The 20670-nt window shown below is 66.5% G+C and overlaps 3 protein-coding genes across 4 annotated transcripts; 1 reads left to right on the top strand and 2 right to left on the bottom strand.

Moving 5' to 3' along the window:
- Nucleotides 1–1913: 1913 nt before the first annotated feature.
- On the bottom strand, nucleotides 1914–5901 carry HSD17B8 (hydroxysteroid 17-beta dehydrogenase 8). Its single transcript, XM_054047412.1, has 9 exons — nucleotides 5835–5901; nucleotides 4981–5183; nucleotides 4468–4584; nucleotides 4291–4386; nucleotides 4015–4100; nucleotides 3558–3642; nucleotides 2907–2949; nucleotides 2603–2677; nucleotides 1914–2106 (listed from the first exon to the last, which is right to left on the bottom strand). The coding sequence occupies exons 1-9, from the start codon at nucleotides 5878–5880 to the stop codon at nucleotides 2090–2092; spliced, it is 768 nt and encodes a 255-aa protein (XP_053903387.1). The 5' UTR covers nucleotides 5881–5901; the 3' UTR covers nucleotides 1914–2089.
- A 564-nt stretch (nucleotides 5902–6465) lies between these two features.
- On the bottom strand, nucleotides 6466–13044 carry SLC39A7 (solute carrier family 39 member 7). Of its 2 annotated transcripts, XM_054047173.1 has the most exons (8): nucleotides 12979–13044; nucleotides 11207–11714; nucleotides 10935–11103; nucleotides 10612–10695; nucleotides 10132–10269; nucleotides 9237–9371; nucleotides 8871–9067; nucleotides 6466–8213 (listed from the first exon to the last, which is right to left on the bottom strand). In XM_054047173.1, the coding sequence occupies exons 2-8, from the start codon at nucleotides 11699–11701 to the stop codon at nucleotides 7962–7964; spliced, it is 1470 nt and encodes a 489-aa protein (XP_053903148.1). In that variant the 5' UTR covers nucleotides 11702–11714; nucleotides 12979–13044; the 3' UTR covers nucleotides 6466–7961. The 2 variants fall into 2 exon arrangements, with proteins under 2 accessions (XP_053903148.1, XP_053903147.1); XM_054047172.1 differs by lacking the exon at nucleotides 12979–13044 and having other exon boundaries at nucleotides 11207–12720.
- Nucleotides 13045–13693: 649 nt separating this feature from the next.
- On the top strand, nucleotides 13694–19942 carry RXRB (retinoid X receptor beta). The gene is made up of 8 exons (XM_054046812.1): nucleotides 13694–13855; nucleotides 15323–15540; nucleotides 16009–16162; nucleotides 16717–16896; nucleotides 17743–17906; nucleotides 18159–18288; nucleotides 19442–19574; nucleotides 19834–19942. The coding sequence occupies exons 1-8, from the start codon at nucleotides 13837–13839 to the stop codon at nucleotides 19940–19942; spliced, it is 1107 nt and encodes a 368-aa protein (XP_053902787.1). The 5' UTR covers nucleotides 13694–13836.
- Nucleotides 19943–20670: the final 728 nt, after the last annotated feature.

Here is a 20670-nt window from a genome sequence, read left to right as displayed (position 1 = left end):
GAAAAGGGGTTAATTCCTGCTCCCCTTCCTGCCCCCCAATCCCTCCCAATCCAGCCCCCTATTCCTTCCCCCACTTCCCTGCTCACTACCCCCACCCTGCTCCCCCATCCCTACACCCCACCCTGACCACCCCCATCTCCCCCATCCTGTGTCCCAGCCCCCACACAACCGGCCCGCTCCCAGCCCCATTCCTACCCCCCACCCACGCTGGGGAAATCCCCCCCAAATCCCCCCACAACCCCCTGCAGCCCCATTCCCGCTTCCAGCCCCAAATCCAGTCCCCTCCCCACATAGCCCCAGACCTACACCCCAAATCCCCCCCAGCACCCATCCCACCCCCTATTCCTGCCCCCTCTGAACCCCCCAGCCCTTGCCCACCGGCTCCCTCGCCCCTGGGGGCTCCGGCCGAGCCCCCCGCATGAGATGGGGTGTCTGGTTTCCTCCCTCCGCCCCCTCCCCACAGCAGCTAAGAGGGGGTGCTGCCCCCCATCTCCCTCCCCCCCATTTCCCATGGGGGGCGCACGGATCCCCCCACCCCTCCCCGAACCCCGTCCTGGGCTCTGTGCGCCGGCTCCGTCCCGGGTGTGTGAGCTGGGGCAGGCTCCGGCCGGACCCCCCCCACAACCCCCCCGAGGGGCCGGGCAGCCGGGCCACAATAGGCGGGAGGGGGAGGGGGCGGGGGACCCTCCGGCCGCTGAATAGGCTCGGGGGAAGCTGCCTGAATGGGGATGGGTCCGCCCCCTCCCCTATGGGGCGCGGTGTGTGTCCCCCGCCGCCCCCCGCCCGGCAGCCACCCAGGGCGGTGGGGAGGGGGCTCAGACCACCCCAGAGGGGCCCAGACCACCAGCTCCCAGCTCTTGGGGGACAGGGAGGGGGGCTCAACCCCCCCAGCTTACTTGGGGGGCAGGGCGAGGGGCTCAGCCCCCGAGATTAGGGCTTAGACAGGGGGAGAAGGGAGAAGGGTTCAGCCCCCCAAAGGGCCCCCCCATCCTGGCTCTGACACACGAGGGTCCCTCCCTCCCCTCTGCCCCCTTTGTGCGCGGCTCCCCCGCCCCCGGCCGTTGCCCTGAGAGATGGGGCTGTGAATAGGAGGCATCTCCCCCCAGCGACCCCCCCCCACCGCCCGCCCCGCCGGGACAAGGGGGCGGCGGCTTCAAACAGGAGGGAAGCGTGTGGGACGGACAGAGCCCCCTCCCCTCTCCACATCCAGCCCCCTAATCCCCCTGCTCCTCCTCCCCACAGCCCCCAATCCCCCTGCCCCTCCTCCCCACAGCCCCATCCCCTCCCTACAGCCCCCCAATCCCCCTGCCCCTCCTCCCCACAGCCCCATCCCCTCCCTACAGCCCCCCAACCCCCTGCCCCTCCTCCCTACAGTCCCTTAATCCCCTCTTCCCCCCACCCTCTCCTTCCCTTCCCACAGCCCCGCCACTCCCTGCCCCTCCTCTCCACAGCCCCCAATCCACTTTTCCCCAAACCTCTTCCCCTCCCCACAGCCCCCCACTCCCTGCCTCCACCACCCCATAGTACTCTAATCCCACAGCCCCTCCCCAATATCCCCACTCCTCCCCTCGCCCCAGTTCTTATACCCTCAGGCCCCAAATCCCTGCCCCCCACCTGTGCCAGTCCCTCCCCTTTTCCCCAGTCCCAGGCTCCCCCCACCCCCCGCGGCTGCAAACACTCATTAATGCAGCCCCACACGCAGCCTCCTCCAGGGATTTGTCGTTGGGTTACAGAGGAGAAACTGAGGCACAACGAGAGGAACGGAGTGCATAGAGCCAGGAGGTGAACCCAGGAGTCCGGGCTCCCAGAGCCCCCTGCCTGCTCTAACTCACTAGATCCCCCTCCTTTCCCAGAGCTGGGGATAGAACCCAGGAGTCCGGCAGCATCAGGGAAGAAATCAATGGGAGACGGAATCACCCTGATACAATCCGTGTTTTATTTTAATATGCCGCCCCGGACCCTCCAACTCAGTTCCGCTCCCCAGATCCTGCAGGGCTGGGGGCTTCCCGGGGGGCATCTCATGGAGACACTTGGCAATTGCTGCTTCTCCCAGCGGTGGGCGTGTGTCCAGAGGCTGGAGGCAGATCCATCAGAGAAAGAGACCCCCTGCAACAGAGAGAGAATGAGGGAGCCCCTGATGGAGGAGGGAGCCCCCAACTGTCTCCCCCCACTCCCTCGTCTCTCTGTTCCTCCCGCTTTCCCCCACCCCTGCCCCTACTCCCAAGCACCCCGTATCCCTGCCCCTCCCCATATCTCTGTCTCTCACCCCATCCTCCCGTCCATCCTGGCTGATCTCTACCTCACTAGACCCCACTCCCCTCCCAGAACTGGGATAGAACCCAGGAGTCCTGGCTCCCAGCCCCGCCTGCTTTAACCCAGCAGCCCCCACTCCCCTCCCCAAGCCAGGGAGAGAACCCAGGAATCCTGGCTCCCAGCCCCCCTGCTCTAACCCTCCAACCCCCACTTCCCTCCCAGAGCTGGGGATAGAACCCAGGAGTCCTGGCTCCCAGCCCCCACCCCGCTCTAACCCAGCAGCCCCCACTCCCCTCCCCGAGCCGGGGAGAGAACCCAGGAGTCCTGGCTCCTGACTCCCGCCCCATACCTGTCACCTCCACACTGGCCCCTGTTATGTAGCGACTCTCGTCTGAGGCCAGGAAGACGCAGACGTCAGCGACCTCTGAGGGCAGAAGGGGGGGTGGGTCAGTAACAGCCACACGTGTGGGAGCCACGGCCCCTTCCCTAGTGGGGAGTCTTCTGTGCAACACCCCAAATCAGTGTGCACAGCCCCAACCCCGCCGTACCCCAATCTATACATGCACCCCCCAGAACTGTGCCCCACACCCCTCCTCCCCACGCCCAGCAGATCCAGCCCCACTGCACAGGGCACCCTGAGTCGGGGGTCTCACCTTTGGGGTCCCCGAGTCGTCCCAACGGCACCATCCCTGCAAACTGAGCAGCGGGAGGGGAGGGGTCAGAGATGGCTGGTGAGCATGGAGCCCCCCTGCACCCCAGGGGAAAGGGGGGAACCAGGGGGCAGGGCACGGATCTGCAGGGGAAGGAGAGGAGTTGCAGGGGGGAGGGGGTAATAAAGGGTTATGGGCTGGGTGCCTCAGGGGAGATAGTGCCCCCACTCCCCCGCCCCATGCACCACTCTGAGGAAGCTCATAGCTCCGTCCAGGGCACTGCTCTGAGGAAGCTCACAGCCCCAATATCCCCCATCCCCTAGGTTGTGGAGCAATGGGGGGTACTGGGCAGGAATAAGGGGTGCTGAGGGATTGTCGGGCTCTGTGGGGAGGAGGGCACTGGGGGAAGTATGGAACAGAGGGGGCTGAGGGGGCCAGGGTGATGGGGGAATACGGGGCAGGTTCTTCAGAGGGAAACGTGGGCTGGACATGTGGATAACGGGGTAGAGGGGCACTATGGGGCTGAGGGGAACATGGGGCAGGGGGGTTGTGGGGTGGGTAGATATGGGGCAGAGAGGGGTTGTGAGGCTCAGGGGGAGGCAGATACGAGGGAGGGGGTGGGGGAGTTACGGGGCCCAGACCCTCCGGTGTTACCTTCTGCAGCACTTTGGGAGGCACCTTGTCCGTCATGGGGGTGGTGATGAACCCGGGAAGCACCACGTTACAGCGGATCCCGAACCTGGGGGGGACCATGGGGGAGAGGGCAGCCCCCCTGCCTGGTCACCACAGCTCCCCCTGACCTGCTTCCCCCCAACCGCCAGCTGCCCCCAACTATGCCTCCCAAACCTCCACCCCAGCCTAAGCTCCAGCCCCCCATCTTCCCAGAATAGCCCCCCACATCATCCCCCTGCCCCCCCTGCCCATGATTTGCCCTACTTTTCCCAGGCCTCCTCGGCCTGCCTCCGAGCTGCACTGCCCAGCCTGTACCCACAGCCTTCCCAGCCCACCCCGCAGCCTGCCCCCTTGCCCTGCAGTCCTCCCCCTCAGCCTGCCCCGCCCTCCTCCCTTCAGCCTGCCCCCTTGCCACCCTGCAGTCCCCCCCCAGCCCCACCTGGCCAGCTCTTTGGCAGCGGTCTTGGTCAGCCCCTCCACGCCAGCCTTGGATGCTGCGTAGCTCACCTGCCCCAGGTTCCCCACCTGTCAGGGAGAGGGACATGTGAGTACAGGGCACTGCTCCAGGGAAGCTGACAGCCCCTATTATCCCCCCATAGCACTGCTCTAGGGAAGTTCACAGCTCCTATTATCCCGCCAGGACACTGTCCTGAGGAAGCTCACAGCCCCCACTATCCCCCCAGGACACTGCTCCGAGGAAGCTCGCAGCTCTCACCTTGCCCACGATGCTGCCCATGTTGATGATGGACCCCCCTGGGGCTCCGCTCTCCACCAGCCCACGTGCCACAGCCTGGGTGACCAGGAAGGTTCCCTGGGGAGAGGGGGACCAAGTTAGCCTGGGGGGGGCCCAGCTGGGGGGGCCCTGCCCTGCCCCCATCTGGAGACCCCGTACCTTGAGGTTGACTTGGAGCACCTTGTCGAACGCCGCCTCTGTCTGCTTGAGCAGGAACTCGTCCATGGTGATTCCGGCGCAGCTCACGCAGACCCGGGGCGGGGCGGAGAACCGGGCCTGGGGACAACAGGGGGTCAGGAGGCCTGGGTTCTCCCGAGGCCAGTGGGGGCTTGTGCTTAGAGTGTGGGGGGGGGATCAGGGGGCCTGGGTTCTCCCGAGGCCAGTGGGGGCTTGTGCTTAGAGTGTGGGAGGGGGATCAGGGGGCCTGGGTTCTCCCAGACACCAGTGGGGGCTTGTGCTTAGAGTGGGGTGGGGGGCAGGATCAGGGAGCCTGGGTTCTCCCGGAGGCCAGGAGGGGTGTCAGGACACCTGGGTTCTCAGGGAGGGCAGTGGGGCCTAGTGGTTAGAGTGATGGGGCAGGAGCCAGGACTCCTGGGTCCTCTGGAGGGGACAGGAATCCATTGGTTACAGTGGGGGGAGCCCAGACTCCTGGGTTCTCTCCAGCCCCGTTACCTGGATCCGAGCCATGAGCTCCCCCACGCTCTGGGCTGAGCTGACGTCCACCCCGAACGCCTCATGCTCCTGGCCGGGCTCCCCCCGTGGCAGCCCCCGCACTGTCTCCGCAGCCCCCGCTTCATTCTGGTCGGCCACGGCCACCAGCGCCCCCTCCTCAGCCAGCCGGGCACAGACAGCGCGGCCAATGCCGCTGCCCCCGCCTGCCATGGGGGGACCAGCGTCAGAGATGGGGGGGGACCCAGAACCCCTCTAGGGACCCCCAGAAACCCCCCCCGGCAGATACCTGTACCAATCCCACTGCCCCCGCCTGCCATGGGGGGACCAGCGTCAGAGACGGGGGGGGACCCAGAACCCCTCTAGGGACCCCCAGAACCCCCCCCGGCAGATACTTGTACCAATCCCGCTGCCCCCGCCTGCCATGGGGGACCAGGGTCAGAGACGGGGGGGACCCAGAACCCCCCCCCCGGGCAGATACCTGTACCAATCCCACTGCCCCCGCCTGCCATGGGGGGACCAGCGTCAGAGACGGGGGTGGGGGGGACCCAGAACCCCCCCCCCGGCAGATACCTGTACCAATGCCGCTGCCCCCCCCTGCCATGGGGGGACCAGGGTCAGAGACGGGGGGACCCAGAAACACCCCCCCACCGAGCCCCCCCATGAACCTCCCCCCAGCCTCAGGGACTCCTCAAAATCCCCCAAATGCCCCCTGGGCCCCCCCCCGCCTCGGGGCCCCCCCTGCACAGGCCCCCCCCAGGAACCTGCCCCAGCCCCTCAAATGCTGGATGGGGGAGGGGGGCTGGATCCCCGGGGGGGGTCAGGCCCCGCCCCCGAGCGCCCCCTGCTGGGGGCACCTGTCACCAGGGCCAGCGTGGAGCGGAGCCGCAGAGGGGCCGCCATGACAGTGGGGGGGGGGGCGGCGGCGCGGGGATCATAGAGCGGGGGCGGGCCCCAGGGACGGCAGCGCTAGGCGGGAACTCTATGGTCAGAGTCCTCCCGGCCCAGAATGGGGGGGGGGGCAGGCGGGAGGGGGTTGCAGGACCCCTGGGTTCTCTGCGGGGGGGGGGGGGGGGCGGATTGGGAGCTAGGACTCCTGGGTTCTCTCCCTGCTCGGGGGTTGGGAGCCAGGACCAGACCCTGATGAAGCAGGCAGTGAGGGGGTCACTCCATGCTAGGGTGACCAGATGTCCCGATTTTATAGGGACAGTCCCGATTTTGGGGTCTTTTTCTAATATAGGCTCCTATTACCCCCCACCCTCTGTCCCGATTTTTCACAGTTGCTGACTGGTCACCCTACTCCATGCCCCCTGCTGTCCATGGGGTACTGCCGCCCCTCTCTCCAGTACATACAGACTTCGCACCAACAGCGCCTCAGATCATTGTTTAATTCGTTAATTAATGACACAATTTTTGCGACAATCATCCACATAGTCGTCCTGCATGGCCCCACCCCATCCCCTCCTGCCCCCACTCCCCAGCCCACCCATACAAAAGCAAAATCATATACAAAAATATACCCCCCCTTATAAAACCTTTCCTGCCCCCCCAGGGGAGTAATTGACCCCGCAACCACCACGCTCCAAAGTCACCCCCAATTAACAGCCCTTCCCCCAGGACATACCATTCAATAGGGACACCATTGAGCTGCGTGCTTGTGATTCACCTTCCGGCCCCGGATGCCTGGGTCCGCATGGCACCCCTTGAACCTGCAGTTCGTGCTAATTCCTCCAGGTCCGGATGCCTGGGTCCGCATGCCAATCCCCCCCGCTTCCCCCAGCAGCCCCAGACGACTGGGTCTGCTTGTTCCCTCCATCACCAAAGCCCCTGCACCCCAGAATCACCCCCAGTCCCCTCCAAAATAACCTCTGTCAGGGCATTGTTGCCTAGCAGTGTCTTGATTAGCCCCACTCCGCGTCCCTTTGGTCCCCAGTGTGGTGGGGGGTCAGGGCAGCTGCCCCATATGGAACTAGCCTGGATAGCTGCTTTGGGGTCACACAGGGTGTGTTGTGGGAGAGAATTCTGGGTAATCTGCCCCAATAAAACCTGGTCCAAGAAGCAAAGGATTCTGGGTAAACCCCCCCCCCCATGTAGCCCCCCATGTGGTCCAGAGGGCAGGGGCTTTTCTCCCCATCTTCTCCAAACCAGCCCATGATGTGGCCCGGAGGATTCACTTCCATAAGCTCCCCCTTCCAAAGGAAGGGGCGGCCCGGCTGCCCCCCATCTCACTCCTAGGGGGGACACAGGGCCAGGGAGGTGGGGACGGACTTGGTTTTGGACCCTCCCAGAAAACAAATCAAGCAGCAGCACATTATCTCCCCTGCCCCATGTTCGCACCCCCCTGTTCAGCTGGAAGTCAGATGATGCCCCCGGAGGCCGGGGCCAATGAGATTCCGCCCACGGCGGTGTCTGGGCCATCCTCTATCCCTGGCTGCTGGGGCTGTGCGGCTGCCCCCCTCCCCCCAGCAGAGGTGTCTGTGTCTACAGGGCACCTCACACCCCTGCAGTCTGTATGGTGCCTGCCCCGAGGTCTCACCCAGCCTCGGAGCCTGCACTGCGCCAGCCCCACTACCGGGGTCCACGCCACCACCCAATCCCAGAGTGAGTGTCAGCACCTGGACACCAGTGTCCGTCCCACCCCCTCCCCACGGCACACACTGCATCCTCCCTGCCCCCCAGGGCTCACGCAGCACCCCCGCCCTGGGGGGAAGCTCTGGATGGACCCAGCATCTGGGATGGGGGGGGGGGGGCACGTCCTCCACCCTGGTCACCAGGATTCACGTGGCTTCCGCCCCCACAGCCCACATAGCACCCCCCATCCTGGACACCTGGGTCCATGCAGAGCTGGCCCCCGCTCCCCTCCCCCCCGTGTCCTGGATGCCAGGGTCCACCACACCCCCCACCCCTGAAGTCCACACGGAGTCCCATCCTCAACGCCTGGGTCCACACGCCACTGCCCCCCAGGCGCCCCCCGCTGGGGCCTGCTACTCGTAGTGCGCGATGAGCACCATCATGGCGACGCCGCAGACCAGCCCCAGCACCTCCAGCAGGGACTGCAGGGGCGCCGCGTCCCGCAGCAGCTCTGGGATCACCGACACGGTGCCCACGTAGATGAACCCGCCCGCCGTGAAGGGCAGGATCCAGGCCGTGGCCGCCTCCCCGATGCCCTCGGCCAGCAGTGAGCAGGCCGTGCCCGCCAGGGCGCCCAGCGCCGTCAGCAGCTGCAGCTTCATCGCCTGCGGGGGAGAGAGAGGGACCGGGGGGGTGTCAGTGGAGGGCAAGTGGGGGTTTGAGGCAGGGTCAGCAGGAGAATACAGGGGGGCGGGGGCAGGCAGCAGTGGGTGTCTGGGGCAGGGTTAGCAAGGGGGCGGGGACAGCAGGGGTCCCAAGGCGGGGACAGGCAGCAGCGGGGGGTCCGGGGTGGGTTTAGCAAGGGGGTGGGGGCAGCAGGGATCCCAGGGCGGGGGCAGGCAGCAGCGGGGGGTCCGGGGTGGGTTTAGCAAGGGGGCGGGGGCAGCAGGGATCCCAGGGCGGGGGCAGGCAGCAGCGGGGGGTCCGGGGTGGGTTTAGCAAGGGGGCGGGGGCAGCAGGGATCCCAGGGCGGGGGCAGGCAGCAGCGGGGGGTCCGGGGTGGGTTTAGCAAGGGGGCGGGGGCAGCAGGGATCCCAGGGCGGGGGCAGGCAGCAGCGGGGGGTCCGGGGTGGGTTTAGCAAGGGGGTGGGGGCAGCAGGGATCCCAGGGCGGGGACAGGCAGCAGCGGGGGGTCCGGGGTGGGTTTAGCAAGGGGATGGGGACAGCAGGGGTCCCAGGGCGGGGACAGGCAGCAGCGGGGGGTCCGGGGTGGGTTTAGCAAGGGGGTGGGGGCAGCAGGGGTCCCAGGGTGGGGGCTGTACCTTGCGTTTGCTGCAGCCCGACTGGACGAGAATGGCGAAGTCGCCCACTTCGTGAGGCACCTCGTGCAGCAGCACGGTGAGGGTGGTGACGGCCCCCACCCCGGCCCCCGCCAGGAACGACGCCCCGATCGCCAGCCCGTCGGTGAAGTTGTGCGTCAGGTCGGCCGCCAGGTTCAGGTACCCAGAGACCTTCATTGCTGGGGGCAGGGCGACAAGAGTTGAAACCCCCCCAACCTGATCACAGCCCCCTCAAACCCTCTCCCCCACACCCCTCCCTTATCCTTCCCCAGATGCTCTCTGTGCCATGGTGCCCCCCCACAGACCCAGCTCCCTCCCTCCAGCACCCCCCCACCCCCAACAACTTACTGGACTCCTGAGTCCGCTCCTCTGACTCCTGGCCCCTCTTCTTGGGGGCTGCCTTGTCAGGGGCACGCGCCTTGCCGGCCTTCCTCTCCTGGGGCCCATTGTCCTCCTCGCCAGAGCTGCTTTTCGCCTTGGGAGCTGTGGGTGGACCAGGGGCTAGGTGTGGGGGTCAGAGCTGACTGCTCGAGTCCCTCTCCCGGGAGCCCGCCCATGGACAGGAGGAGGACTCATGTGGGTCCAGGACCCACCAGCACCCCTCCCACTGATCCCTAGGGTCACCTGCAGACCGTCAGGGCCCTTATATGGACCCCTCCTTTCCAAGCCCACTCCAATCCATGGATTCCAGGCCAGAAGGGACTGGTCTGACCCCCTGTACAGCATAGGCCAGAGACCTGCCCCATGATAATCCCCAGAGCTGATCCAGGAAAGAACCAGCCAACCGTGAGTTAAATACGGCTGGGGTGGAGAATCTGCCAGGACCCTGGGAAATGGTTCCACTGGCTCATTCCCCAGCCGGTGGATGGCGTTAGACCTTCCTGGGCTAGACTGGGGAGCCCGGCAGGATGGAGACTGGGATCACGTCACCCCTTCGCCTTCTCCTGGTTCAGCAAAACAGACGGAGCTCCCGGGGGTGCTGGAGATGGGGGAGGGTGTTCCAGCTGGTACGTACCGTGGCTGTGCCACCGTGGCTCTGCTGATGGGTAGGGGATCTGGGGGGGGTGTGGTTTGGGATGTGGGGAGGGGATCTGGGGGGACATGGGGAGGGGAGGTCCTGGATGGTACGTACCATGGCTGTGCCCAAGGCTGGGTGGGAACCATGCGTGTGTGTGTGTGGGGGGGGGGTCCGGCTGTGCCCGTGGCTAGGGGAACCATGGTGTGTGTCCCGTGTGGTACGTACCATGGCTGTGTCCGCCGTGGCTGTGCCCGTGGCCATGTCCCCCTTTCACATGTCTCACAAACTTTTCCACCACCAGGAAAGCTACGATGCCAGCCAGGACCCAGAGCCCCACAGCCATCATCCGCTGGTGATCCTGCCCTGGGGGGCAGAGACGATGGGGGCAGGCTGGGAAAGAGACTGCCAGCCCCCCTTCCCCCACCACAGTACAGCCCCCTCCCAGGACCAGAGTCCCACTGCCATCACTTGCCAGGGTGGGGGGAAAGAGTGCTAACCCACGAACCTGCCCCCCACTACACCTCCCCTATAGCCATTACCCCCATCCCCTGTCCCAGTCACAGACATGAGCCACTTCAGCTCTCCGTAGAAACCCTAGCCCTTCTGGGCCCCCCTTCACGCTGCCCCACACAAGCCTCCAACCACAGCCCCCTTTCCCTGGTCTGTCCCTCCCCCACCCACTGCCCCCACTTCCCCCGGCCTCACCTTGGTGGGAGTGACCGTGGCCAGCCGACACCGTGGGGGAGTGAGAATGGGCATGGCCGCCCTCTGCGTAGTGGGAATGGGGCACTGGGGAGGGAAAGGGGCAGAGATGAGTAACCAGACCCCCAAGAAGGAAGAGGCCCCAGGGCCCATTCCCTGCCCCCTGAGCCAGATCGGCTGCACCCCAGGCACCTACCAAGAGAGGAACACCCCGTATCCCATTTCCTGCCCCCGAGCCAGCCAGTCCCCCTGCCCCAGGCCGGACTGGAGCTAGGACCCTGAGAGGTGAGAGGCCCCGTGTCCCAGTCCATCTGTGTGCTGCTCACCCAGTGCGTGGGGGATGAGGTGCAGGAAGGCGTCCCCCAGGAGTCCCCCCGAGGCAAAGCTGAGCAGTAGCCGGAGCAGGGCCTGGTGCTGGGAAGTGTTGGACTCCACGGGGATGAGGAAGAGGATGAAGTAGGGGGCGGCGCTGATCAGCAAGGTGGCCCCGATGGCCTGCAGAGATTACGGGGAGGGGGGGAGGAGAGAGACTGTCAGGGGGTTACGCCAGTGCAAGCACGTGCAAGGCAGCACCTCCACGTTTGACACGGGAACTCACGTGTGTCCATAGCTTGACCAAGTCCTGCCTCTCCTTCCCAGGCAACTGCTGGTGGCTTGGGGACCCCTCAGCTGAGTGCGGAACACGGACCTCCTTGGGCTGGTGGCTAAAGTCGGCCTCGCTGGGGCCGTGGAAGTCCCCATGCGAGTGGCTGTGGTGAGCATGGCTATGCCCATGATGCAGATCCTCGTGGCTGTGCCCAGCATGGCTGTGCCCGTGGTGCAGATCCTCAGCATGGCTGTGCCCGTGGTGCAGATCCTTGTGCGAATGCCCATGGTACAGATCCTCGTGGCTGTGCCCATGGTGCAGATCCTCGTGCAAATGCCCATGGTGCAGATCCTCGTGGCTGTGCCCATGGTGCAGATCCTCGTGGCTGTGCCCGTGGTGCAGATCTTCGTGCGAAGAAGTAATCTGTATCAGCGCTGCACAGACCATCATGGCGGCGACTGGGCCATAGAGTCCCGCTCTGCCTTGCGTCCGTCCAGGCACCACCATCCTGCTGTCACGGCTGGAAAGCGGGAGTATGAGCACGACCTTTCCTGTCACGCTCATATATCCCCTCGCTCTAGTCCCCGTTCCCTCCAGCAGAGGTAGAGAGGCCACAGAAAAGTGGAAGAAATTCTAGAGAGGCCAGTGTAAAATCATAGCGGCACAGCAGAGTCTAGAGCCTGCACTGCACGACCATAACTACCCAAAACAGATCTAGCACTGCGGGGCCATAGTGATGGAGAGGAGTGTCTAGAGCGGCACTGCTGGGTCATGGGGATCACAAGAGGAGGGTCTAGAACAGCGTTTCTCAACGACCGGTCTGGGGACCGGCGCCGTCTCAGAGATCTCCCTGACACAGGTTGGAAGGCAGCAACCCTGGTATCAGAAAGAGTGAGAAACGCCGCTCTCGAAGAACCCCTGCAAGATCCTTCTCCCAATCACTAGGACTCACGTAGTACACGCTCTATACCCGCGGCCCTTAGCCTTTCCAGACGACTGCACCCCGTTCAGGGGGCTGATTTGTCTTGCGTACCCCAAGTTTCACCTCACTTAAAAACTACCTGCTTACAAAACCAGACATAACACTACAGCCCACGGTTACTGAACCATGGCTGACTTTCTTATCGGCCGTGTGACATTTTAGTCTGCACTGACTCAGCTGCTGCTTTTCATGCAGCCTGTTGTAAAGCTAGGCAAGTATCGAGCTGAGCTGATGTACCCCTGGAAGACCCCCGCATACCCCCATGGGTACGTGAACCCCTGGTTGAGAACTGCCGCTCTAGACTCCCTTCCCTATCCCCTCTACATCTCTTTGCCATCTCTATGACCCCGCAGTGCCCTCCTTGCCAGCGCCACGGCCCTACAAGGCCCTGCCTACGCTGTCTGCCCAGGCCTAGGATCATACAGTGGCTCCTTCTGCCCCCCACGTATTTATCGCCCGGGGCTTCCCATAGTCTCTAGGGTCTGTGCGGCCCTTCTGGCCCCCCTTGCCTAGCATCTCTATGGTCATTATACCTCCCAGTGGCCCCCATCTACCTGCCATGCCAGCCCACCAGGCCCTTCTACCCCCCCCCCCCCGCCGTGTCCAGGGCCCGCAGCCCCCCCAGCCTGGGCTTGTCTCCGTGACCCCCGGGCCCCTCGAGCCCCCCGACCCAAGGGCGCTCTAGCCCGCAACACCTTCCTCTCTATGGCCACGGGGCCCCTCGTCCTCCCAGCTCCCGGACCCCAGATCCACGCGGCCCCTCTAGCCCCCTCCCCGCTCTCTATGCCCCGGGGGGTCTCACCGTCACTGGGATCCGTTAGCTCCGGCTCAGACCCGACGTGGCAGCCAGGCTCCTCCCCCTCCAAAATCTCGCGGGAACAATCCCCAGACCCGTGCACCCCTCCCCCCGCGAGCAGGCAGTGCCCCTCACAAAGATGGCGGCCACCATAGACCTTAATATCGCCCCTCTTAAAGATGGAGGCCGCAGTAGGCCGTCCGTGTGCCCCTCACAAAGATGGTGACTGCGGCGAGACTTAGCCAGACAGTTACCATGGGGGCGCCATCTTTGTGCGGGGCGGCGTGAAGCCTGACTAGCGGTCGCCATCTTTGTTTAGGGCGGAGCGGTTTCACCTCCCCGCCGGTCTGGTAGCAACCAAAGGGACAGTTTGGAATGTCCTCCCGTCTCTAGTGTAAGTGGGGTGGAGGAAAGCCGGGTCCACGAGATACAGCCGTCACAGTGACTGTCTGGAACAAATCCCGTCTCTATGATTCACAGCATTGCATGCCGGGAAGGCGGAGGGGGCGGCTTCTCGTGGATGGTCAGTGGTGCATTGTGGGCTGGTTTAGAGGCTCGGCCACGGTGCATGATGGGCTGAACGAGCCCTCGCGCGGTGCATGATGGGCCGGAATCCCCCCTCCCCGCGCGGTGCATGATGGGCCGGAATCCCCCCTCCCCGCGCGGGGTATACTGCGGCCGGCCGCGGTGCATGCTGGGCCGGGGAGGCCCCCGCGCGGGGCATGCTGGGTCGGCTGGGCCCGGCCGCGGTGCACTGTGGGTCCGCTCGGCTCCCGCAGGAGGCGGTGGCGGAGCCTGGATCGGGCCGGAGCCCGGGGGGGTCTGAGGCCCGGATCCCCCCGGCACGGAGCGGGGACCCCCGGGATGGGAGACCGCGGCCGCGGTGAGCGGGGGGGGAGACACCCCGCGGGGCCCCGCCCGGACCCGCCCTGCGCGGGGGGCGGGGCTGGGGGCTGCGGGGCACGCGGGGGTGGAGGCCGGGGCGGGGCGTAACGGGGGGCCCGGCCCCGTCGAGAGCCGGGGGGGTGGGGGGGGTGTACTCGGGGCGGAGGGGTGCTGGGGGGAGGGGGGCGGGTGTGGGGGTTCCCGAGGGGGGAGGGGAGGGTGTGGGGGGTGCCGGGTGCCCGAGGGGGGAGGGGAGGGTGTGGGGGTTCCCGAGGGGGGAGGGTGTGGGGGGTGCCGGGTGCCCGAGGGGGGAGGGGAGGGTGTGTGTGGGGGTGCCGGGGGGCGGAGGGGAGGGTGTGGGGGTTCCCGGGGGGGAGGGTGTGGGGGGTGCTGGGTGGCCTGGGGGGGGGCAGGGTGTGTGTGGGGGTGCTCGGGGCATGCGAGCATCCAGTGAGGTCAGGCAGCTTTTGGGGGGCCCAGCATGAAAAGCAGTGGGGTTGGGAGGTTGCAAAGTAGGGGGTGGGGTGGGGCCTAGGCAAGCCCTTCTCAGGGGCCTGTCCTCCACCGCGGGGCTCCTGTGTCCCAGAGACCCCTGGCCGGCCGGGGGGTGCTGCTGTCCCTCTCTGTGGGATTCTGGGGAGACCTGTCCCCCCAGAGCACATACCCCCCATGCTGGCAGGCTGAGAGCTGCACAGGGATTGCAGGTGGAAGGGGAAATAAGGGGGTTATGAGTGTGTGGGGGCCATTCCCAGTGGGGATTGGGGCAAGGGGATGCCCTCACTGGGAGAGGGCCCATTTCCGGGGCCCACTCCTGATCCCCCTCCCTCCCCCAAGGTGCCTGTTGTGGACGGGGTGTTGACGGTGATCATGTGCTCACTGGTCTCTTGTGCAATAGCGGGGGTGGGGCTGGGGGGGGAAGTGCCGGCATCTGGGCACACACTGACCTGCAGTAACCCCAGGGTGAGGTGCCATGCTGCTGGAGGCTCTGCTCTTGGTGTCCCATCTCCCCAGGGGTCAACACACTGTGGGGGGAGGGTCCCGGCTGTGCCTCGTCACCCCAGGGGGAGTCACGTTACTGGGGGCCCTGCCCTGTCTCCCCAACTGGGTGCCATGCTGCGGGGGGAGTGTCATCCCAGCTGTCCCCCATCTCCCTGGAGGGGGGGCACATGTCCCCAGCCAGATGCTCGGGGTGCCACACTGCTGGGGGGGAGGGGGATCTCCTGGCTGTGCCCTGTCTCCCCAGCCGGGCACCAGGGGGTGCCATGCTGCATCAGGGGTGTTGTCTCAGCTGTCCCCCGTCTCCCTGGAGGGGGGGCACATCTCCCCAGCCGGGCGCTCGGGGGGCCACATTGCCAGGGTGTGTGTGTATTGGTTGTGTCCTGTCTCCGCCCCGTCTCCCCTGCTAGGCACTGGAGGCCGCTGTGCTGACGAGCTAATTCCCTTCTCTCCCCCCCCCCCCCCCCAGACTGCAGGAGCCCCGACAGTTCGTCTCTGAGCTCATCACCCCCACCGGAGCTCTCGGCCCCACTTCACCCCTCCATGATCAGCTCGGCCATGACCTCCTCCATCAACTCGCCCGTCAGCAGTTTGGGCTCCCCCTTCCCTGTCATCAGCTCGTCCCTGGGCTCCCCTGGGCTCCCAGCCACGCCCTCCAGCGGCTATGGCCCCGTAAGCAGCCCCCAGGTAAGGGGGAGGGTGGCTCCTCCCCCGGGGGCAGAGGAGATCTGGTGGGAGGTGGGGAGCTGAGAGATGGTGAGGGGGCCTGGGGGCTTCCCCGAGGGGGTGCAGCGCCATGGAGCCGAGCCCTGGGGAGAGGGTTGGGAGTTAGGGGGATGGTCTCTTTGGAGACGGGAGCCAGGATCCAGCGTGGGGGGACTGGCAGCCAGTGAGCTGAGAAGTGGATAAAATAGGGACGGCGCCCCAGTTGGGAGCGCTGAGGGGTCACAGACATGATGGGGATAGGGGTGTGTGGGGGGCTGGGCTGGGGGCCACAGGGGTAAGGGGAGGGAAAGGCTGAATCCTAGCGAGAACCGGGACATGCTCCTCTGGGGAGCTGACACCCATGAGGGGAGGGATTGGGGAGTGGGGCATGCTCCCTTCCCCCGTAGCACTGCAGGGTAGCCAGGTCAGCTCCCATCTCTCTGCCCCCAGATTAACTCCACTGTGAACCTGTCGGGCATGCACTCCGTCAGCAGCTCGGAAGACGTCAAGCCCCCCCTGGGCGTGCGGGGTCTCCCGTGCCACCCCCACGGTGGCATGATGCCGGGGAAGCGCCTCTGTGCCATCTGTGGGGACAGATCATCAGGTACCGGGGGCCAGGGCACCTGGGTTCTATCCTCAGCTGTGAAAGGGGAGTGGGGTCTAGTGGGCTAGAGCGGGGGGGCTGGGAGCCCGGACTTCTGGGTTCTGTCCCTGGCTGTGGGAGGGGAGCCGGTTGTGGAGGGCTGGGAGCCCGGACTCCTGGGTTCTGTCCCTGGCTGTGGGAGGGGAGCTGGTTGCGGAGGGCTGGGAGCCCGGACTCCTGGGTTCTGTCCCTGGCTGTGGGAGGGGAGCCGGTTGCGGAGGGCTGGGAGCTGGGACTCCTGGGTTCTGTCCCTGGCTGTGGGAGGGGAGCCGGTTGCGGAGGGCTGGGAGCCGGGACTCCTGGGTTCTGTCCCTGGCTGTGGGAGGGGAGCCGGTTGCAGAGGGCTGGGAGCCCGGACTCCTGGGTTCTGTCCCTGGCTGTGGGAGGGGAGCCGGTTGCGGAGGGCTGGGAGCCCGGACTCCTGGGTTCTGTCCCTGGCTGTGGGAGGGGAGCCGGTTGCGGAGGGCTGGGAGCCCGGACTCCTGGGTTCTCCCTGACTCTCCCCCTCCCCCTAGGGAAGCACTACGGGGTGTACAGCTGCGAGGGCTGCAAGGGTTTCTTCAAGCGCACGATCCGCAAGGACCTGACCTACACGTGCCGGGATAACAAGGACTGCATTGTGGACAAGCGCCAGCGTAACCGCTGCCAGTACTGCCGCTACCAGAAATGCCTGGCCACCGGCATGAAGAGGGAAGGTACTGCCCACCTGGGGGCGGGGCCTGTGGAATGGGGCGGGACCATAGAGAGAGGGGGTGGGGCCAGTACTGGTACTGCTGCTACCAGAAATGCCTGGCCACTGGCATGAAGAGGGAAGGTACTGCCCACCTGGGGGCGGGGCCTGTGGAATGGGGCGGGACCATAGAGAGAGGGGGTGGGGCCAGTACTGGTACTGCCCCTACCATAGAATCATAGAATATCAGGGTTAGAAGGGACCTTACGAGGTCATCTAGTCCAACCCTGATATTCTGTGATTCTATGGTACCAGAAATGCCTGGCCACGGGCATGAAGAGGGAAGGTATTGCCCACCTGGGGGTGGGGCCTGCGGAATGGGGCGGGGCCATCAAGAGAGGGGACAGGGCCGGTACTGGTACTGCTGCTACCAGAAATATCTGAGGGGAAGGTCCCCCTCTGGGAGGTGTAGGAGGAGCAGCAGCGGGGGTGGGGAGGGCATTGGTGAGGGGGGGTGTGTTTCTATGCCGTGTCTGACCCTGTCGTTCCCCCCAGAGGTGCAGGAGGGATGGCAGCAGAGTGCAGGGAAGTCTTTGTCGTGGGGGCTTCTGTGCCGTGTCTGACCCGTGTACCCCCCAGCGGTGCAGGAGGAGCGGGAGTGGGGAGGGCGTTGTCGAGGGGGGTCTGTGCTGTGTCTGACCCGTGTACCCCCCCAGCGGTGCAGGAGGAGCGGGAGTGGGGAGGGCGTTGTCAGGGGGGGTCTGTGCTGTGTCTGACCCGTGTACCCCCCAGCGGTGCAGGAGGAGCAGGAGTGGGGAGGGCGTTGTCAGGGGGGGTCTGTGCTGTGTCTGACCCATGTCCCCCCCCCCAGCGGTGCAGGAGGAGCGGCAGCGGGGGAAGGAGAAGGACGGCGACGGGGATTTTGCAGGCGGAGCGAATGAGGAGATGCCAGTGGAGAAGATCCTGGAGGCAGAGCTGGCCGTAGAGCAGAAATCGGACCAAAGCGTCGACGGCTCTGGCACTGGGGGCAGCTCGGTGAGCGGGGGAGGGGGGGCTGGCAGGGCTGGGAGGTGGATGGCAGAGCCAGCCCCTGGCAAGGGGCATGTCCAGGGAGGGCAGGGGGCTCCAGAGGGATGGGGTTTCAGGTCTTGGGGGGCTCTGGGGAAGGGGGGGTCCACGGGCTGGGTTCTGGGGGGGAGGGCAGGGCAGGGAGGAGGGATAGCGGAGGCTGCGGTGGGGGGGAGGAGGCTGCGTCTGACCCCCCTCCGTCTCTGACCGCCCCCCCAGCCAAACGACCCGGTGACCAACATCTGCCAGGCGGCTGACAAGCAGCTCTTCACGCTGGTGGAGTGGGCCAAGCGCATCCCCCACTTCTCAGAGCTGCCTCTGGACGACCAGGTCATCCTGCTGCGGGCAGGTGAGTGACACGGGGTGCCGGGGTGGGACATCCTGCTGCGAGCAGGTGAGTGACGCGGGGTGCCGGGGCGGGACATCCTGCTGCGGGCAGGTGAGTGATGCGGGGTGCAGGGGTGGGACGTCCCGCTGCGGGCGGGTGAGTGAAGTGGGGTGCCGGGGCGGGACATCCTGCTGCGGGCGGGTGAGTGATGCGGGGTGCAGGGGCGGGACGTCCCGCTGCGGGCGGGTGAGTGATGCGGGGTGCCGGGGCGGGACATCCTGCTGCGGGCGGGTGAGTGAAGCGGGGTGCCGGGGCGGGACATCCTGCTGCGGGCGGGTGAGTGATGCGGGGTGCCGGGGCGGGACATCCTGCTGCGGGCGGGTGAGTGATGCGGGGTGCAGGGGCGGGACGTCCCGCTGCGGGCGGGTGAGTGATGCGGGGTGCCGGGGCGGGACATCCTGCTGCGGGCGGGTGAGTGAAGCGGGGTGCAGGGGCGGAACGGGACGTCTTGCTGCGGGCAGGTGAGTGACGCGGGGTGCCGGGGCGGGACATCCTGCTGCGGGCGGGTGAGTGACGCGGGGTGCAGGGGCGGGGCTGGACGTCCCGCTGCGGGCGGGGGAGTGACACGGGGTGCAAGGGCGGGGGAGTGACGGGAGGTGGGTGGGAAATGACGTGCTGGGGGAGGCGGGCGGGTGAGTGATGGGTGGGGACGGGACATCCTGCTGCAGGCGGGTGAGTGACGGGCGGGGACGGGACGTCCTGCTGCAGGCGGGTGAGTGACGGGTGGGGACAGGAGGTCGTGCTGGGGGAGCAGGGGGAGGCGGGCAGGTGCCTCCCTGGGGCTGCCCTCAGGCAGAGGGTGGTGGAGTGAGACAAGGGGGCTTTGGTGCATGGTTTTAGGCTGGACTCTAGAGAAAGAGGGGACCCCAAACTGTCCCCTTTGGTTTGTGGCTTCTGGGGACGGGTCCTGTTGCTGTGGGGCCCTTAAGTAATGTGGCGGGCGGGATGGATTCCTCTTGCCCCTCACAAAGGGGGCAGTCCTGGGTACAAGCTGTGGGGAAGGCAGGGGATGGGGGGGCTCTGGGCACCAGCTGTGGGGAGGGCAGAGGTTCCAGGGGGTGCAGGGGATCTGGGGTCCTTGGCCCAGCTCTCAGCCGCTTTCCCTGCCCCCCAGGCTGGAACGAGCTGCTCATCGCGTCCTTCTCACACCGCTCCATCTCGGTGAAGGACGGGATCCTGCTGGCCACGGGGCTGCACGTGCATCGCAACAGCGCCCACAGCGCCGGCGTGGGGGCCATCTTCGACAGGTGGGAGGCAGGGGCCCAGGGGGCAGAGCGCTGGTAAGGGGGCTGCGCTTACCGGGGGGCACAGGGCTGGCAAGGAGGCTGTGGTTCCCATGGGGCACAGCCACGGGAGAGTCCGAGGGGGCCATTGCTGACGGGTGGGGACGGGGTCTCCAGGGCATGGCGTGGAGGGTCAGGAGGGGTCAGGGGAGCCCATGCTGAGTGCTCAGTGGGGCGGTGTCCCTGCCCCAGGGCCCACTGATGTGTACCCCTCCCCCTCCAGGGTGCTGACTGAGCTGGTGTCCAAGATGCGGGACATGCGGATGGACAAGACGGAGCTCGGCTGCCTCCGGGCCATTATCCTCTTCAACCCGGGTAAGGGACGCTCCTAGAACTTCCCCAACCCCCCCCCCCCCCCCCCCCGTCATCCTCTTCAACCTGGGTAAGGGACCCCACCAGAACCCTCCAACCCCCCGGGTGCTGCCTGCCCCCCCGTCATCCTCTTCTACCCAGGTAAGGGACCCCCCTGAGACCTCCCCCAACCCCCCGGGCGCTGCCTGGCCCCCACCCCCCCGTCATCCTCTTCAACCCGGGTAAGGGACCCCACCAGAACCCCCCAACCCCCCAGGTGCTGCCTGCCCCCCCCCGTCATCCTCTTCAACCCAGGTAAGGGATCCCACCAGAACCCCCCAACCCCCCGGGTGCTGCCTCCCCCCCCCCGTCATCCTCTTCAACCCGGGAAGGGACCCCCCTGAGACCTCCCCCGGGCGCTGCCTGCCCCCCCCCCCCGTCATCCTCTTCAACCCAGGTAAGGGACCCCCCTGAGACCTCCCCCGGGCGCTGCCTGCCCCCCCCCCCCCCCGGTCATCCTCTTCAACCCGGGTAAGGGACCCCACCAGAACCCCCCAACCCCCCGGGTGCTGCCTGCCCCCCCCCATCATCCTCTTCAACCCGGGTAAGGGACCCCCCCAGAACCCCCCCAACCCCCCAGCGCTGCCTGCCCCTCCCCGTCATCCTCTTCAACCCGGGTAAGGGACCCCCCCAGAACCCGCCCAACCCCCCGGGTGCTGCCTGCCCCCCTGTCATCCTCTTCAACCCAGGTAAGGGACCCCCCTGAGAC

Source organism: Malaclemys terrapin, chromosome 13 (genome assembly GCF_027887155.1).
Source record: "Malaclemys terrapin pileata isolate rMalTer1 chromosome 13, rMalTer1.hap1, whole genome shotgun sequence".
NCBI classification, from domain to species: Eukaryota; Metazoa; Chordata; order Testudines; family Emydidae; genus Malaclemys; species Malaclemys terrapin.
This window is presented reverse-complemented; position numbering and strand designations above follow the sequence as displayed.

What these genes read in the sequence shown, in the direction of transcription:
- SLC39A7 (XM_054047172.1), bottom strand. Translation starts at nt 11,758, where the DNA reads ATGAGCGTGACAGGAAAGGTCGTGCTCATACTCCCGCTTTCCAGCCGT. An exon ending in CCTCATCCCCCACGCACTGG is followed by an intron (nt 10,696 to 10,934) that starts GTGAGCAGCACA and finishes TTCCCTCCCCAG; the next exon opens with TGCCCCATTCCCACTACGCA. An exon ending in CCACGGTCACTCCCACCAAG is followed by an intron (nt 10,270 to 10,611) that starts GTGAGGCCGGGG and finishes TCTGCCCCCCAG; the next exon opens with GGCAGGATCACCAGCGGATG.
- RXRB (XM_054046812.1), top strand. An exon ending in CTGGCACTGGGGGCAGCTCG is followed by an intron (nt 17,907 to 18,158) that starts GTGAGCGGGGGA and finishes CCGCCCCCCCAG; the next exon opens with CCAAACGACCCGGTGACCAA. An exon ending in GGTCATCCTGCTGCGGGCAG is followed by an intron (nt 18,289 to 19,441) that starts GTGAGTGACACG and finishes CCTGCCCCCCAG; the next exon opens with GCTGGAACGAGCTGCTCATC.
- HSD17B8 (XM_054047412.1), bottom strand. Translation starts at nt 5,880, where the DNA reads ATGGCGGCCCCTCTGCGGCTCCGCTCCACGCTGGCCCTGGTGACAG. An exon ending in AGCTCATGGCTCGGATCCAG is followed by an intron (nt 4,585 to 4,980) that starts GTAACGGGGCTG and finishes TGTTGTCCCCAG; the next exon opens with GCCCGGTTCTCCGCCCCGCC. An exon ending in GCTGCCAAAGAGCTGGCCAG is followed by an intron (nt 3,643 to 4,014) that starts GTGGGGCTGGGG and finishes GGTCCCCCCCAG; the next exon opens with GTTCGGGATCCGCTGTAACG.